General features: G+C 43.5%; 3 protein-coding genes and 1 long non-coding RNA gene across 4 annotated transcripts in view; 1 reads left to right on the top strand and 3 right to left on the bottom strand.

The window, feature by feature from the left end:
* Window positions 1–1,406: 1,406 nt before the first annotated feature.
* On the bottom strand, window positions 1,407–2,845 carry LOC121737154 (lipase 3-like). The gene has a single exon (XM_042128729.1). It carries the CDS (start codon window positions 2,841–2,843, stop codon window positions 1,410–1,412), a length of 1,434 nt encoding a protein of 477 aa, XP_041984663.1. The 5' UTR covers window positions 2,844–2,845; the 3' UTR covers window positions 1,407–1,409.
* Window positions 2,846–5,221: 2,376 nt separating this feature from the next.
* On the top strand, window positions 5,222–18,231 carry LOC121737081 (serine/threonine-protein kinase MARK2-like). Its single transcript, XM_042128627.1, has 11 exons — window positions 5,222–5,427; window positions 6,461–6,589; window positions 7,054–7,226; window positions 7,709–7,767; window positions 7,900–8,029; window positions 8,284–8,429; window positions 12,376–12,527; window positions 15,037–15,788; window positions 16,963–17,040; window positions 17,123–17,177; window positions 17,924–18,231. The coding sequence occupies exons 1-11, from the start codon at window positions 5,260–5,262 to the stop codon at window positions 17,996–17,998; spliced, it is 1,917 nt and encodes a 638-aa protein (XP_041984561.1). The 5' UTR covers window positions 5,222–5,259; the 3' UTR covers window positions 17,999–18,231.
* LOC121737083 (nucleoporin SEH1) overlaps window positions 9,441–18,918 on the bottom strand; it is a 16,277-nt gene continuing 6,799 nt past the window's right edge. Inside the window, exons 8-10 of the mRNA XM_042128629.1 lie at window positions 18,667–18,812; window positions 10,219–10,280; window positions 9,441–9,695 (exon numbers count right to left, since the gene is read on the bottom strand). Coding sequence (XP_041984563.1) covers window positions 18,673–18,812 — 140 coding nt within the window. The 3' untranslated portion in view covers window positions 9,441–9,695; window positions 10,219–10,280; window positions 18,667–18,672. The remainder of the gene's footprint in view (window positions 9,696–10,218; window positions 10,281–18,666; window positions 18,813–18,918) is intronic.
* Window positions 17,601–18,918, bottom strand: part of LOC121737085 — a 26,131-nt gene continuing 24,813 nt past the window's right edge. The window contains exon 3 of the long non-coding RNA XR_006037098.1: window positions 17,601–17,703. This is a non-coding gene — a long non-coding RNA (uncharacterized LOC121737085). The remainder of the gene's footprint in view (window positions 17,704–18,918) is intronic.

Below are 18,918 nucleotides of genomic sequence, written 5' to 3'. Positions count from 1 at the left end.
AATGCTGTTTTTCTTAACTTTATTGAGTACCAGGCATTTGAGTGTTGGAAAAAAAAGGACTGCGTACATTTACCCACAAGTTGATGTAAAAATACGCAGAAGTAAAAAAAAATAGAAATACTAATTATGGATTAACGGGAACCAATATGGTCCCAAACTCTATATTTACATACGGTGAAATACGTGTGCTTAATCATGGAATAGAAGGCGTATGCAGTATTACACCTATAAAAATTTTATAAGCTTTGAAAAAAAAAACGTGCGTTTACCCCGAATACTTGTTTAAAGGAACATATCGTTCAAATTCCTTTGAACGTAACTAAAATGATGTTGTTAGTAGTGAATACGTTATTAAATATACAATGTGTCCCGACACCGGTGTCCGATCCTTTAATGTCATGATTTATATGGCATGTTTTATCGACAAATTGGCTCTCAAATTTTTTCTCTCTTTCACGGTTGTAAAATGGCAGCCATTTTAGTTTTTCTCGGGCTTTCACACTAATCTGACCAGTTATACTTCTCATGTAAATCTATATCTATACTTCTATACTAATATTATAAATGCGAAAGTATCTCTGTCTGTCTGTCTCCCTTTCACTTTCACAAAATTTGTACACAGATAGTCTAAAGCATGAGAAAGGACATAGGCTACTTTTTAACCGGAAAAAAGGGTTGTAAGGGGGTGAAAATGCGAAAATTTGTTCAAATTAAGGTAATTCCAAAAATTCATATTAGATGGCATCGCGTCGTGCCGTCTCCTACATCGCGCTGACGCTTACTCAAACGTCTTTCTATAAGAGGTGGTATCATCTTTCGTTAAGTTTCCGATTTTTTCTAATGTTATTTCTATTTGACGTTATTAAATAACTCTAAGCTCAGTACTTTTATCTCTGTGTGTGTCTTATGCAGTGACGTTACCTTAAACCTATCAGTGATAAGTAGTTTATGGGTAAAGTTGTGTAATTGGGGGGCTAAATATTGGCATAAATAAAGTTTAATTTAAAAAATTAAATAAGTTATGTGCTGTACACTGCACAGCTGTTTTTAGGTGTTTTGATTTAAGGGGTACCAGGGTTTTTTATAAAAGCTTTTGACACCAATTTTGTTGACATCGCGCGCTATAAACTGAACTCCACGCGGACGAAGTCGCGGGCAACAGCTAGTATCATATAAAGATAAAAAAGGTGTCATTTGATAGCTAAACTTGTGGACTACGCTATTATTACGTCGCGCGTCGCAAGCACTGCGGCTGCAACGCTGCTGCCGCAGTGCTTGCGACGTAATGTGAAGGCGCTCAAATAATAATAATATTTTTTTAAAGGACACATAATACTTATTTTAATTAATTTACTAAAATAAGAATATCAATAAAAGTTTAAGCTGGTTTAATAAATCAGCTTACTGACTTAATATTTTTTTAAAACATATTTCACTTTATCATAGACCAACGTCTTGACGTCCCTCGCTATGATAAAATCTAAATGGTTGAAGCCGTGGAATGGCACCAAATAGTCCTCCACTACGTTGCTCAACTTGGAGGCTAGTTTCCTCACATCCGTCACGTCTGCCATCCAGTCTCCATCGCTGTACATTAAAGCCACTGGAGCTGTGACCTGCTCCACCTTGTAGCTCGGGGGAACCTTATTTCCGTAGACCCTTTCGTTAGTAAAAGTCCCGTAGCTGAAGTGAGCGAAATCTCCCGACCGGACCCCCTGGCCGTAGTGTATCATCTGATTGGTGGCTGCTCCGGCAGGCTCGTGAGCGAATACCACCGGGAGATTGGTGACGTTGAGCTGGGGCATATCGAAGCCGACTGTTAGGAATACGATGTTGGAGCAAAGGATCTCAGAGATCTTGGTCACCCCGCACACGGTTCTCTTCACGCTCCTCGTCAGCAAGTTATCTGGCGCGAATTCATGAGCTCCGACTGTTTTAACGATGCTCTCGTATATGGGCTGGCCGGGCACGAACAGTCTGATCACTGGTGACTTCATGTTGGACATGAAGGCGACGGGCGACAACGCGACCATTACAGATATCTTCTCGTTATACTCCGGCCGTTCTGACGCCATGACGAAGAACGACGTCGTACCCTGCGAAAACCCGACGTATTTCAACTTGGTGCTGTTTGTCGTCTTTAAAACGAAGTCGATCATGGCGGGGAGGTCGTGAACTCCGATCTGATGCCAGGAGAAGTCCCAGAACTTCTTCTCGGAGGGCTGCAGGGTGCGGTGAGCTCGGGAGTGCGTGTTGCCGCGAGCGTTGCCCATCCAAACGTCGTAGCCCTCCCTGGCGAGCTCATAGGCGAGGGCAGACTCGGGCCCAGCGACGAGGTAGTCGTTGGCGCTGCCGAAGAGGCCGTGCATGAGGAAGACTACGCTGCCGTTGCCTGGTATCCGATGCATCTTCAACCTGTACCCGTCCTCCGTCTCCACTATATGCGTTTCGGCAGGGAATCCATACTTCGTGATGAGCTCCACGGTGCCGAGTTTGGCGTCCTCGTTATGGAGTCCAGCGTTGTAGTCCGCCATGAATTTAATATCGTTATACTCCATGAGGTTGACATTGCTCTCTATGGTGGGTATGTGGTAGTATCCTATGGCGGACGCGATGGAGTTAGGAACCGCGGAGCCGGCGTTGATGGTTTTGGAGATAGCTTCGCCGGTCCTGTCGTTTATGTTCTGTACCGTGGGATTCTCTACTACGGAGACGGTAATTTCGTTCATCTTGGCTTTGAAACTGTCTATGGGGTTGAAGGATATTTTGTTTACTTCATTGAGGAAGTTAAACTGCCCCGCGGCAAGGTTCATGGTCGCTAGTATCGCTATGACGCGGTGCATCGTGTCTCCGTGCTATGACTTGGTGGCTGGGGGCAGATAGCAGCAGTTTATATAGTGCAGAGATAAAAATTAGGCTCCAGTGACCCCTGAATTATCGGCTATCAATGGAATACAACATTGTAAGAGACCTCTTACACGTTATCCGATTTACGCGCGTCCGTATCTATCGTCGTGGCACGGGAGTACCCCCGCCAAGATAAGCCAAGTGAAGCGCGCAAGGGCACTACCTACCTTTTCTCGAAACGTTTCGTCGTATTTTTGAACCCTCGTAACTCTGGTTTGAATAATGCCAGATAGTTGAAATTTTTAAGATATAATGACATGGGTATAGTTATTAAATGCGCAAATTTTGAATATCGTAGCTATTATACTTTAGATTTTATAGGTGTCCAAAAATCCACAATTTGGTCACTGACTCACCGATCATCAAAACTGTTAGGGTACTGAAGTCCTGAAGTCTTAGAAAGCTGAAATTTGGTATGTAACATATTAATATTAGTACTGAAACAACATAAAAATTATCAAACCCAACTTAACCTATATCCGTACCATTATAGAGCAAAATTAGGCAAAAATTTGTGTTTTTTGTATGGGAGCCCCCCTTAATTTTTTATTTTATTTTAATATTATTATTAAATATTAAAGTAGACATATAACTAAGGACTTTGAGAAAAATTTAAGTACCTACCTGTTGCCATTATTGATATAGAGCAAAAAAGGCCAAAAAAATGACGTTTGTTGTATGGGAGCCCCCCTTAAATATAAATTTCATTTTGTTTTTAGTATTTGTTGTTACGGCGACAACATATATACATAATCTGTGAAAATTTCAACTCTCTAGCTATTACCGTTCTTGAGTTACAGCCTGGAGACAGACAGACGGACAGACATCGAAGTCTCAGTAATAGGGTCCCGTTTCTACCCTATGGGTACGGAACCCTAAAAAATGAACTTAAAGAAAAAACAACGTAAACCAGCTTACAAAAAGAAATGAAATCCCACCAAAAACATTTTCATGTAAAAATGTTGCCAAGATGAGAACATAATATTATAGTTCGTCGTGTCAAAAAGTAGTGAGATCTCATGTAGAGCCAAGTTTCTAACCTTACATACTCAACCCTAAATCTAAAAACCTTAATTTTACCCTAAAGCGCGGCAAAATATTTGATAATAATATTATAATGTGTCAGCTGCACGAGAAGAATCTAAAAACTCTACACATTAGTCAAAATCGGTGGCTTGGCCATTTTGTTATTCGCCAGGGCTTTGAACTTAATATACAGTAACTAATGATAAATGGCCAGGCCACCGATTTTGCCGACGAACTATAATATTATGTTCTCATCTTGGCAACATTTTTACATGAAAATGTTTTTGGTGGGATTTTTTAATACGGAACCATGTACGGAACCATGTACGCAACGGAACTCTAAAAACTATAAAGCTTCATTTTTTTCGTAAAAACTTGAGCATCATCTTAGATCTGAATTTTTATGTTCAACAGTAGTTGAACATAAAAAAAAAAACATCCTTTTTGAAAGTTAGCCTATACCTACATAAAATATCTAGAGGTGGTTAAGGCATCTTACCTGAAGGGATTTTTGCGGACATGCATGCGACAGAAGTCAGAACTCAGAAGTGTGAAACGCTCTTACAGCGCCAATATCTTACACTCTGAGGTAATGTATTTTGAAGGAAAATATTTTTAAATAAACAATGAGATCTGGAATTTCCTGTAGGTACGCAATAATACTAAATACATGCTTATCAAACCCCAACATTTCATATTTTCCTTCTTATCTGAATAACAAGACAGAAACGACAATATTATTAAATTAAAAAAAAAACGACAGTATTTCTCAGCGAATTGGGCATTCACTCCGAAATCCGAATATCTATATATTATGTACTAATGTTCGGATTTCGGAGTGAAAACAATTAGCGGCCTACCTTGTGGATAAGTTAAACTCTAGGCCACATATCAAGTGACGCTTTGATATTTGTAAGACGGATGGAGCAGAGGGACTGGAGGAAATATTTTTCCTACGAGGCAGAATGTCAGTCTTTTTTTCTGTTATTTACGGAATACGGTTCCGTTCCCAAAGGGTAAAAACGGGACCCTTTTGCTATAATTAAGGGGGCTGCCAATTGCCATACAAAATCAGAATTTTTGCCTGTTTTTGCTCTATAATGGTACGGAACCCTTCGTGCGCGATTTCAACTCGCACTCGGCTTGGATTTTATTACTTCTTTTCGCATTCCCGCAGCTCAGTGGCCACTGTAGTTATGTCTATTGTGCCACTTTTTTTTTTCATCTTATCCTATAAAAAAAGTTCCCACACCAAAAAGTTCATACTAATTATACGTCGATGCTGGCGATTGACACCCGATTAAAAATAAATCATTGAAATGTCAGATGCGTTCTAATTTTCTTGAGCTCTCGCGGGCGCGGGTCGTTTCGCCAATCGCCATGAGGAAGACTGTTGTCTACAGCGTGGGTAACTACTCCATGACTGGCAGAGTGCTGGGCAAAGGACACTTTGCGAGGGTGGAAGAGGCGACACATAAAATTATCGGGAAGAAGGTAGAGTTTCCTGTGTGTGTTGGTGTTCATAGTATCTCTAGATGACGCCCGCAACTCCGTTGCGCCAAAATTCGTTTATCGCACGGGAACCGTTCATTTTTACGATATAAAAAGTATCCTACGTCCTTTCCCGGGACTCAAAGTATCTTACACCCTGTATGTTGATGTACTGCTGTTCTAGGGCAGCTAGATGTTGGCCGCAATGAAAAAGAAAATTATGCGATAACTGTAAAATTTTCCGGGGTAAAAAATCCTAGAAGTCCTTTCCTGGGACTCACAAGTATATCCTTACTAAATTTTATAAAAATCGGTTCTGCGGTTTGAGCGTGAAGAGGTAACATACAGTGCAGACGGATATAATATTTAATACAGTATTTTTAGAATAACTACAGTGTTCTTGTCATAGGAGACTAATTCAAACGAAAGTTTACTTATACATATAGAAATAAATTGAACGCTGTTAAGCATTCGTGTACTAACCCACACAAAAATTACGTATTGAGTTATGAATGCAGTTATGTTCTTTAGATGATTTAGAACAAGACTGCATTCAAAATTTAACGACAAAAAAAATTGTGGGTTAGGACACTAATGCTTACCTAACAGCGACCAGATAATAATAATAATTATTATTATATAAGATAATTTTTATCGTTAAGTACAAGAAAATTTTATGCTTATTAACTATTAGTATTAGCACGTATTAGGTAATAGTAAACTAAATAGGTTTCTGCTGAGAATATATGTGTGTGAAAATGACCAAGTAAACATTTTATTGTAATTAGCAAGTTATGTACAAACATAAACAAATTGCTAATTTGCTATTTCATCAATTTTTTTTTATGAAATAAAGGGGCAAACGAGCAAACGAGTCACCTGATGGAAAGCAACTTCCGTTGCCCATGGACACTCGCAGCATCAGAAGAGCTGCAGGTGCGCTGCCGGCCTTTTAAAATACTATTAAGTATTATGAATTATGAATAAAGAAACTGTAGCCCGTCTCATGTCATGTATCATGTATGTAATCTTCCAGGTGGCCATCAAGGTCATCGACCTGACACTGATAAAGGAGGAGTACGCGCGACGCAACCTGCACCGCGAGCCGCGCGTCATGGCGCGCCTGCAGCACCCCTGCATCGCCGCGCTGTATGAGACCATGATGGTGAGCACTGAGCATCCCTGATTGTTGTAGTACATTATTGTGCAACACCCCTGATTAGGTAACTAGGTGATGGTCCAGCACCCCTGATTATAGTATTACATGATTATGTTAATTGGTGTGGTATGGTGATGAGCTTAATTTGTTTATTGATCATGTCAACTCTCAAAAGGAAAAAACGAGATCAAAATCAGGCCATCCGTTTGAACTTTCGATGCTACGATGCCACGAACAGACATACAGACTGACAGTGACAGTAACGTCAAACTTATTGCACCCCACACTTTTTGGTCGGGGGTTAAAAATTGAAGGGACAGCAACAGTAACAAGCCAATGCAAATTCAACTAAAAACTTTCTACTTAGAATCAAGGTTAATGAAAATGCCTGGAATTTTTGTAAAGCAATTTTCAATCGCCGTTTTATTGCTCAATTATTTGCTGTTAATAAACTATTATCACGTTATCAGCACGGTCCTCGTCTTTATGTGGCTATGGAGGCGGCGGGGGGCGGGGACTTGTGTTCGCTCGTGCTGGCGGCGCGGGGCGGGGGGCGGGGCCTGCCCGAGACCGCAGCGCGCCCGCTCGCCGCGCAGCTCGTCAGTGCCGTGCGGCATATGCACTCTAGAGGCGTTGTGCACAGGTAATACGGCTTATATTAGCATGGCAATCATCTCTAGTGGCTATAGAGGTGGCGGGGGCGGGGACTTGTGCTGTGGGCGGGCTCAGTCCGAGGCACTTAGGTATGAAGACAGCAAGCCGACAGCGTCATTCTGCAGCAGTGTACCCTTACTACCCTTACGGCTAGTGCGGTCTGGTCGTAATAAAAGGCGTTACAACTACACTGTAGCAGAGTGACGCGACGTGACGCTTCACTTATCCTATACTACTGAAATTCCATGTGGCGTGGTGCGGTTTAGCACATACGATTATACAAAAATAATATTGGGCCTTAACTTGTGACCTAGGCCCTTATAGGCTTACTTTTATGCCGACAAAATAAAGATCACTCTCATAGAAGGCACTTTTGGCTTTGTGCATTTATTACTGTTCCTAGCGCCATCTAGTGTCAAACTTTATAAGTAGCGTTTAGACTGTAGTCTCATTATGTTTTATTTTTTTCAGAGATTTGAAAATGGAAAACATCATGTTGGACTCTACTAAGCAGTTCATAAAGATCGTTGGTAAGTGCATCACGTGGGCTTCGGCCTTACCAAGCATTCCACCTCGCTCGGTCGGAAGATTTTCATTTGCGGCCACTGCGCATATTCCCCCACAACAGCAATTATTGCTATCTATAAGCCTTTGCTTGGCAGATTTCGGCCTATCCAACCTGTGGGGGTGCGGCGGCGCGCTGCATACACCGTGCGGCTCGCTGGAGTACGCCGCGCCCGAGCTGTTCGTCGACGGACGACGGTACGGCCCCGAGGTCGATCTGTGGAGTGTGTACGTATACCTTATATTTTACCCGATTTCTATTGCGCGATGCATGCGATAATGCGTCCGAATACCTTGCACACAGCTGCGTTTTTATCGGCCGATATTTCTTACGAGAGAGCGCCGCGCTGCGACGTTTATTTACGTAGTTATTTCTTATTAATAAGTCATGATCGAAGCCGTTTCTTAGCAATAGTTCATCGTCGTCAGTCCGTTCAGTGCTGTAAAATCACTAACACTGAACACACCCGTACTCTTCACAGCGGCGTGATAGTATACGGCATGGTGACCGGCAGTCTGCCGTTCACCGCGCCGAGCCCGGAGTCGGCGTCGCGCGCGCAGCTCCGCGCCGCCATCACGCGCGGCTTCGGACGCAAGCAGAGAGACGCCCTCGCGCCTTTTACTACAGGTACACACCGTGACGCCTTCGTGGTCCAGTGGTTTAGGGTGTGACGCTCGCCAGTCGTGTCGGACGTCCGTCCCACTGGGTTATTAAAGTAAAGTAATAGAGAGTGCTCTTGTGTATTACGCACACACTTGGGCACTATAAAATTACTCCTGCGTAACTGGCCTGGTTTCAATGAAACCGGCCACCGTCTCCGAAAACGGTTTATACGTGGGAGAGCCATGCTTCGGCACGAATGGACCGGCTCGACCGGAGAAATACCACGTTCTCACAGAAAACCGGCGTGAAACAGCGCTTACGCTGTATTTCGCCGAGTGAGTTTACCGGAGGCCCAATACCCTACCCTATTCCCTTCCCTACCCTCCCCTATTCCCTTCCCTTCACATCCCTACCCTCCTCTATTACCCTATTCCCTCTTAAAAGGCCGGCAACGCACCTGCAGCTCTTCTGATGCTGCGAGTGTCCATGGGCGACGGAAGTTGCTTTCCATCAGGTGACCCCTTTGCTCGTTTGCCCCCTTATTTCATAAAAAAAGGGTATTACAGGTATGCACACAAAATGTTACCTAACACATTTGCGAGTTTCTTACGCCAGTAATTCTTCTCGATATTTTCGATTCGCACCATAGTTTCGACGTTCAAAACGTTAAGCAATAAGCATACATAACACATATTTTCACGCATACATACAAACGTCTTTACAAACACAAACGCATAATATATTCAAGAACGTAAATAGGATTATCATTTTGCACATAAACGGAAGGCTTCATGAATTCTTCTCTGAAATGAGAGAAATATGTTTTTTTTTAACTTTATTCTTGGCATTTTTCTTTTCAACTTTTGACACTGACATCTTCTTTGCTCTTTCAGGATTCACCACACTAATTTGTGTATACTGCGTTGTTCTATTTTTCTCACAAAATTCAATAAAATCGACAAGAGTTCAGTTTCGAGTATGGGTGTGACTTGCCGGGTTTTGATATTCACCTACACAATATTATATACAATGATACAAACTTTACAAATTAGGCATTTATTATTTACATAACTTGGTGTGTTTGAGAAATAAATAGGTACGCGTCGGTTTCCATGCGACGATAACTTTACTTTTTTTGGCAGTGGGGTTCAAGTCGCAACCCCATATTATATTGTGTTATTAGTTATCACATGAATATTTTTAACAATTGCTGAGTCTTCATGACAAAACTTAACATTGATTTTTAAAAGTTCAAGTTTTAAAGCTTCCTGAGCTTAAAAGTTCACTTCTCTAAGAGGGGTATTACATTATCATTTATATATGATCATTTCTATGATCATATATAGAATCCAATATATATGATCATTTGTTCATATCTGCATATTACATAATCATATTTCATTGATCCTATTTTACATCATATGTGGTTTCAATAGCCAATGGAGAGCGCTAACGCTGACAGGTATTGATGTCAGGGTTACTAGATCTCAGAGAATTCGATGTGTCAAAAGACATCGTCAGTTTTAATATGGCTTGTTTTTTTGTTATTTCAGCAAGATTATCCAAGTATATAATTAGAAAAATAATTATATTACATTATTTGAAACATATTAACGAACAAGAAATTAAAAACTCTTTTTTTATATTAAATAACTGGCAACACCTATTTCTATGACCGTATTGGATCCAATCTCTCAGCAAATGTCAAAAATCTATGATCAAGGAAGAAATGAATCATATGTCTATATTACATTATCCAATATAATTGACTCAATGATCTCGGATCCAATATATATGATAATCTAATATCCCCCTTATAAAAACATATTTCACCAATCCACTTCTTCATTGTTGTCTGGCTTTTGGACTTCTCTCCTGAAACAAGAATCGAATATTCAGACAAGTCATAACAGGGTAAGCAATAAAAACTTAAAGAGTGAAATAAAAAGTGTTATTGCAACACCGTATCTTATATCCTAGTTCAGGCAATACTATAATCATTAAATTTGTACTTATTTAGTTTAAGTAGCTCTAATATAATCATTGTACGAGGGCTGCTATTTATGTATCCGGAATTAAAAAAAGAAAAAATATATCATTTAATATGGTTTTATTGCTTTTCAAAATATTCGCCGCGATGATCGACACACTTTTGCATACGCTGGAACCAATTTTCATAGCACTTTTTCCATTCTGATTGAGGTATCTCTAAAACGTGCATTTTGAACGCATCAACAGCCTCTTCGCGGCTCGAAAAACGTTGACCACGTAATTTGTTCTTCGCGTATGGAAATAAAAAGAAATCGTTAGGTGCCAAATCAGGGCTGTACGGCGGATGACCAGTCAATTCGATCTTTTGACCCTCCAAAAACTGAGTTGTTTCAGCTGAGGTGTGACAGCTAGCATTGTCGTGATGTAATATGATTCTGCGTTGTCGGTTGTCCTTTCTTATTTCTTCAAAGACTTCTGGTAAACAAATGGTCGTATACCATTCAGAATTAACCGTTTTACGATTCTCTAATGGCACTGTAGCCACATGTCCATTAATTCCAAAAAAACAGGCGACCATTTGCTTCAAAGTACTTTTTGCACGAGTAACTTTTGTTGGTTTCGGCTCATCTTGGAACACCCACACCGTTGACTGTTGTTTAGTTTCGGGGTTATATGCATAGATCCAAGATTCATCACCTGTGTAGATATTATAAACGGCTTTTGACGTACCACGGTTGTATTTTTTTATCATTTTTTTGCACCAATCGACACGAACCCGTTTTTGATCGATTGTCAAGTTGTGCGGAATCCAACGCGAACATATTTTTTTTACAGCCAAATGTTCGTGTAATATCTTATGTATGCTCGTCATACTGATGCCTAAGGACGCCTCTATCTCGCGATATGTAACATGACGATCACGCATTATTAGTTCCCGCACAGCATCTATATTTTGTGGGACAACAGCTGTTTTTGGGCGACCTTCTTTATTTTCATCCGTGAGCATAGACCGCCCACGATTAAACTCACTGTACCAGTGATAAACAGTGGTTTTTGATGGTGCTTCATCTCCAAAAGTTGCGGTGAGTTGAATAAAGCACTGTTGTTGATTTAGCCCACGCCGAAAATCGTAGTAAATCATTGCACGAAAATGTTCACGCGTTAAATCCATGGCGAATGAAGACACGCAATTTTCAAAATGACGCCACAATGGAAAAATAATTGACAGTCACATGAAACAAAATGTATTCTTCAACCAAAGAGTTCTATTTTCAAATGTTGTAATTACTTTTTAAATATTGTTCTTGTGTTCTTGTGTTTAAGTGGCCAGTTCCGGATACATAAATAGCAGCCCTCGTATCTCACCATCATTGTAAATACTGAATAAATATTATTATTATTTTCATCGGATACCGAGCAAAGCTCGGTCAAACAGCTACTTACTTTTAATAGAGCATGAAGAAATCGCCATCGCTAACCCATCGCTGCTGCCGCTTTAGCGATAGCCGATACATACATTCTTGGCTAGTCATATATATATATATATATATATATATATATATATATATATATATATATATATATATATATATATATATATATATATATATATATATATATATATATATATATATATATAAAACGGTGACTGACTGACTGATTGACATAGTGATCTATCAACGCACAGCCCAGACCACTGGACGGATCGGGCTGAAATTTGGCATGCAGGTAGATGTTATGACGTAGGCATCCGCTAAGAAAGGATTTTGATAAATTCCAACCCCAAGGGGTTCGAATAGGGGATGAAAGTTTGTATATAATAATTCTTCTTAACGCGAGCGAAGCTGCGGGCAAAAGCTCGTAATATTATAAACGCGAAAGTTTCGCCAAAGATCATAGGATAATTCCTGTGCGGAATGATTTTTTTTTTCATATTTTCGTGTGAGACTTTACTGATAATGTATTTTTTTTCTAAAAGAATGCAAGGCCTTCGTGGAGCATCTACTACAACCGCGCGCCGAGTCGCGCATGCGTATAGAGGAGGCGGCGCGCCATCGCTGGATCCGCCGGCCAGGCCTCAACATGAAGCGGCACCCGTTCGCCGCGCTCGACCCCAACTACAACAGAGCGGTACGTAGCTCCGGCTCCGTCTGGTGTATAGCTCCGTCTCTGTCGCACGGCAGTATGAGCTGGATCCGCCGGCCGAGCCTCAACATGAAGCGGCACCCGTTCGCCGCGCTCGACCCCAACTACAACAGAGCGGTACGTAGCTCCGGCTCCGTCTGGTGTATAGCTCCGTCTCTGTCGCACGGCAGTATGAGCTGGATCCGCCGGCCGGGCCTCAACATGAAGCGGCACCCGTTCGCCGCGCTCGACCCCAACTACAACAGAGCGGTACGTAGCTCCGGCTCCGTCTGGTGTATAGCTCCGTCTCTGTCGCACGGCAGTATGAGCTGGATCCGCCGGCCGGGCCTCAACATGAAGCGGCACCCGTTCGCCGCGCTCGACCCCAACTACAACAGAGCGGTACGTAGCTCCGGCTCCGTCTGGTGTATAGCTCCGTCTCTGTCGCACGGCAGTATGAGCTGGATCCGCCGGCCGGGCCTCAACATGAAGCGGCACCCGTTCGCCGCGCTCGACCCCAACTACAACAGAGCGGTACGTAGCTCCGGCTCCGTCTGGTGTATAGCTCCGTCTCTGTCGCACGGCAGTATGAGCTGGATCCGCCGGCCGGGCCTCAACATGAAGCGGCACCCGTTCGCCGCGCTCGACCCCAACTACAACAGAGCGGTACGTAGCTCCGGCTCCGTCTGGTGTATAGCTCCGTCTCTGTCGCACGGCAGTATGAGCTGGATCCGCCGGCCGGGCCTCAACATGAAGCGGCACCCGTTCGCCGCGCTCGACCCCAACTACAACAGAGCGGTACGTAGCTCCGGCTCCGTCTGGTGTATAGCTCCGTCTCTGTCGCACGGCAGTATGAGCTGGATCCGCCGGCCGAGCCTCAACATGAAGCGGCACCCGTTCGCCGCGCTCGACCCCAACTACAACAGAGCGGTACGTAGCTCCGGCTCCGTCTGGTATTTGGCTCCGTCTCTGTCGCACGGCAGTATGAGCTGGATCCGCCGGCCGGGCCTCAACATGAAGCGGCACCCGTTCGCCGCGCTCGACCCCAACTACAACAGAGCGGTTCGTAGCTCTGGCTCCGTCTGGTGTATAGCTCCGTCTCTGTCGCACGGCAGTATGAGCTGGATCCGCCGGCCGGGCCTCAACATGAAGCGGCACCCGTTCGCCGCGCTCGACCCCAACTACAACAGAGCGGTACGTAGCTCCGGCTCCGTCTGGTGTATAGCTCCGTCTCTGTCGCACGGCAGTATAAGCTGGATCCGCCGGCCGAGCCTCAACATGAAGCGGCACCCGTTCGCCGCGCTCGACCCCAACTACAACAGAGCGGTACGTAGCTCCGGCTCCGTCTGGTATTTGGCTCCGTCTCTGTCGCACGGCAGTATGAGCTGGATCCGCCGGCCGGGCCTCAACATGAAGCGGCACCCGTTCGCCGCGCTCGACCCCAACTACAACAGAGCGGTACGTAGCTCCGGCTCCGTCTGGTGTATAGCTCCGTCTCTGTCGCACGGCAGTATGAGCTGGATCCGCCGGCCGGGCCTCAACATGAAGCGGCACCCGTTCGCCGCGCTCGACCCCAACTACAACAGAGCGGTACGTAGCTCCGGCTCCGTCTGGTGTATAGCTCCGTCTCTGTCGCACGGCAGTATGAGCTGGATCCGCCGGCCGAGCCTCAACATGAAGCGGCACCCTTTTCGCCGCGCTCGACCCCAACTACAACAGAGCGGTACGTAGCTCCGGCTCCGTCTGGTATTTGGCTCCGTCTCTGTCGCACGGCAGTATGAGCTGGATCCGCCGGCCGGGCCTCAACATGAAGCGGCACCCGTTCGCCGCGCTCGACCCCAACTACAACAGAGCGGTACGTAGCTCCGGCTCCGTCTGGTGTATAGCTCCGTCTCTGTCGCACGGCAGTATGAGCTGGATCCGCCGGCCGAGCCTCAACATGAAGCGGCACCCGTTCGCCGCGCTCGACCCCAACTACAACAGAGCGGTACGTAGCTCCGGCTCCGTCTGGTGTATAGCTCCGTCTCTGTCGCACGGCAGTATGAGCTGGATCCGCCGGCCGGGCCTCAACATGAAGCGGCACCCGTTTGCCGCGCTCGACCCCAACTACAACAGAGCGGTACGTAGCTCCGTCTCCTTCACTTATGTAGCTCTGTTTATATTACTTTATTACAGTATTACTGTCCCTGTCAAACGTCTCGCTTTTATTCCATGGCACAGCATTATGAGAATGTGGCGCGGAAAAGTATAATAATTTGAAACCTAATCTAGACCGTTTCTAAAGTATTTTAATATTTTTACACCCGCCTCTAAATACATTTTGATTAGTAGTAATTTTTATTGTGATTACTAGCTGTCCCGGTGAACTTCGTGTCACTTTAAAACCTTCCCTGGACTTCTACGAATATTTTAAGACTAAAATCAGCCCAATCCGTCCAGCCGTTTTCGAGTTTTAGCGCGACTAACACATTTGAAAATCCATTTTTATATATATAGATTTCTTCTGTCTTTTCAGTTATATCGCCAAATAGCTGAGCTCTGCGGCATCAGCTTCACAGACGTGGTGTCGCAGGTCAAATCTGACCCGTTTGGCCCCGTAGCTGGGATATACAACATCAAAATACACCTACACCAGCTAAAGTCTGGCGGCATGGAGCTATGGACTGCGAACACTGAGGAGCCCCGCCCGGCCACGCCCCCAGAGTATCAAACCAAATTTGAAGCCAAATCTGTACCAAATATACCGACACAACCGGTCAAACATACACCGAGCCAAACGAATGACGTTAAAACAGCACCTACAAAACAAAATGGATTAAAAATGGGACTGAATCAAAAGACTAACGCGGTTAAAATAATACTAAACCAGGTACAGACATTACAAAATCAAAATGGAGTTAGAACTAAAATTACAAATGGGGTCAAAATAACCCCACGACAAATACAAAAGGAGGTCAAAACGGACCCACGAGAAAAACAGATTCCTCGGCCTAGACAAATAGAACCGAAACCTCCTGATACCAAACTAGCACAAGACGCGGAAGTGAACAACTTGATCAATGACGTAAAGAAGATCCTCCAGAGTCCACCCAAAAGACCCACCAGGTTATACGGGAAGAGACTCGGGACTGGGGACGTGGGGTTGACCTCCATCCGGGAACATTCCGACAAGACCAGGGTGATGAGAGACGAGAGACTGAACAGCTGTCCTAATTCCGTGGACAAGAAGATTAGCTTCTATAAGAGGGCTGGCGATGGGTTGCCTAGGTAACAATAACCTATATCTCAAATCATCCAAACAAACATTATAAATGCGAAAGTGTGTCTGTCTGTTTGTATGTTGCTTGTTCACGATTAAAAATTGAATTACAGATATGAAGATGCTTTGAGTCTTGAGAAAGTTTTTCATTCCGAAAAAAGGCAGTCCAAGAAAAGCGGCTATATCGCTGTCTATAAGTTTTTTTTTTAATGAAATAAGGGGGCAAACGAGCAAACGGGTCACCTGATGGAAAGCAATTTCCGTCGCCCATGGACACTCGCAGCATCAGAAGAGCTGCATGTGCGTTGCCGGCCTTTTAAGAGGGAACAGGGTAATAGGGAAGGGTAGGGATGGGAAGGGAAGGGAATAGGGGAGGGTAGGAAAGGGAATAGGGTAGGGGATTGGGCCCCCGGTAAACTCACTCACTCGGCGAAACACAGCCGTTTAATTAATGAATTAAGAGCGCATATGAGCCTAACTTGACTACATACTTTAACCTAGATCTCAAAATCTGTAAGGTCTAGAAAACTGATTTTTTGACACAAGTAACTTCAGTTCATGAAGATTAAATGCTCAAGAGGAAAACACGATTACTCAAAAAATGCTCGATAGTTTCTTTTTTACAAAAAAACCTTGTTTTAAACACATTTTTGCTTGGATCTTCGAAGTTTGCTGTCTTTTCTTTAATATTTTTTAATACCTAAAAAGGCATTGATAAAACCTAAATTTTCTCAAAACACTTTTTTCATAATTATTATAGTTTGTCTTTTATTCAAGTAAAACTAACTCGGCGATGATTCCGCGCCGTCCTTTTTCACCTGGCATATGAAAGACGGGCGTGAGTGTGAAGAGAGAAGGACGATGTTTGATTTTTAGAGTCAGGTGAGCTCTTAAAGACGTCCGGCTGTTACCGCGTCCTAAGGCACACTGCTCTCAGATGAGTGAGCTCACTCATTTCGAAGGTGACACATTTTCGCGCTGACGATTGTATGGAATGCCTTTTCTAACGTTCTAATTCTATGATCCTATGCCCTTTCCGGGACTTAAAGTATCTCCATACCTAATTTCAGCAAAATCGGTGCAGTGTTTTGATCGTGAAGAGCTAACAGACAGACAGACGGACAGACACACTTTCGCATTTATAATATTAGTATGGAAGTATGGATATGGTTTTGATTACAGTTGGCGAAGCTGCGGGTTTCAACCACTCTCGGCGCGCCCGGGCCTCACCGTCGCGACAATAAAACGAGCCGCATTCGGGTAAGTTCATGAATTCATGGTATTTTTTTTTGTTACATATTAATAGTGGTATATTAGTGATTAAATATTTTATATTTTTCAGTAATACCCTGAGCCAGTTGGCAAATGGACGTTGTAGCAGCGACAGATCTATGCCGGTAACTATATTTAAATAATAAATAATAATGAAATATTATATAGCCTGATAAAATGGATACATGAATAATGAAATGCGATTTTCTATTGTAAATTGCTAATCCGGACGCGTTGTCCAATCCGCATTAAGGTCACTCGGACTCAACTCGGAAAGCGATCGTCACCGCTTTTCGCCTCGCCGTCAACTAGGCGTCAATCTAACATATTATGTAACCAAAGCGTATCAGTAGCGCCTGCACGTCAACTCGGCTACGGCTAGGCGACGCCTCGCTTACGGCTCGGGGAAGGGGAAAGGAGCAAGGGTGGACGAAGAAACGTAAGCTTGAGTACGGAGAGCCGTAGATGGGTGGACAACGAGCCGTAAGCGGGGGGGGACGACGAGCCGTAGGCGGGTGGACGACTAAGCGGGACTAAGCGGGGGGACTGCTAGTTGACCACGCGTAGCCTGTTCCGAGGCGAGGCGATTACGTTACGGTTCCGCTTAGTGTGCGTTGCAGTGGGGAGTTTCATACAAACAATATTGAACGGCTCGAGGCGATACGGTGCCGATCCCTTTCCGAGTTGATATGTGTGCTGTGATCTTTACTCTAAAAACGCCCTCGTACCCGTTTTCTAGGGTGAACCTGAGAACTAGATGGCGCTTTTAAAACTGAGTGAGATGAACTTGGTTTATATGGAGTTTGTGTAACTCAGAAACCGGGCAGTCAGCTATGTTTAGATATTTTTTTTAACAGTATGCCTATTTCAGGTCGGTTGGTTATCAAGCCGCATAAGCAAGGAGAGTCACCTGCAGCGCTTGAGACGGACGGCGCCAATGAAATGAACCGACACTTTTTTAAAATTCATTTATTTTTTAAGACTTTTAGCTAAGGAATCATGCTAGAGCAGGATTGGTCCAATATTTGACAAATGTTGGGATATTGGCCTAACATTCAAGACCGAATTCCGCAATATTGGCCTAACATTGGATCAATCAGGCTAAAGGATTTACCGATGTGTTCATACTTTTGATATAAATTATTATCACTTTATTTTGAATAAATAGTGTCTTTTTGTTTTTCTTCTTTTTACTTTTATAATAATAATAATCACACACTTTCTACTTTTTATCAGAAGATATTTATCTTTATCCAAATATCGTGAACCCACGACTATTCTGAATAGTTGTCTTTAATAATTATTTATTATTATTGGTAAATTAATTTTAATATATGATACATTTTGTAGATCTAAACAAAAATTTATTATTTTTTGTATAAAAAAATTAGTTTGTTCAAGGCATTGTTGGTATGTGTTTGTACCATCGTGGAAGTTAATTCCTATGCAATTGACAGACCAACGTTATTTGGTTGAATATGTCAATTCAATGTTAATTGTGATCTGTCAGCTGGGTTTGACGTAACGCAACTAAACTACTTAGGTCCCCGATTTGCATAGGATTCAACTTCTCTGATAATATAATACATCCATGTAGGCCTGCATATTATTCACCTGTTGTCAGTGGTGCGGCATGTGCGCGGGGTTGGCCATGGTCGCGAGGCGCGTGTATGTGGTGAGCGGGCGCGCGGGCGGCGGCGCGGCGCAGCGCGGCTCGTTGGCGTACACCGCCACGCACTTCCACTGGTTCATGTATTGCACTGGAACGTATAAGGAGATATACATAAGTGATTTTATTAATGAAATAAGGGGGCAAACGAGCAAACGGGTCACCTGATTTAAAGCAACTTCCGTCGCCCATGGACA

Source organism: Aricia agestis, chromosome 20 (genome assembly GCF_905147365.1).
Source record: "Aricia agestis chromosome 20, ilAriAges1.1, whole genome shotgun sequence".
Lineage (NCBI taxonomy): Eukaryota > Metazoa > Arthropoda > Insecta > Lepidoptera > Lycaenidae > Aricia > Aricia agestis.
This window is presented reverse-complemented; position numbering and strand designations above follow the sequence as displayed.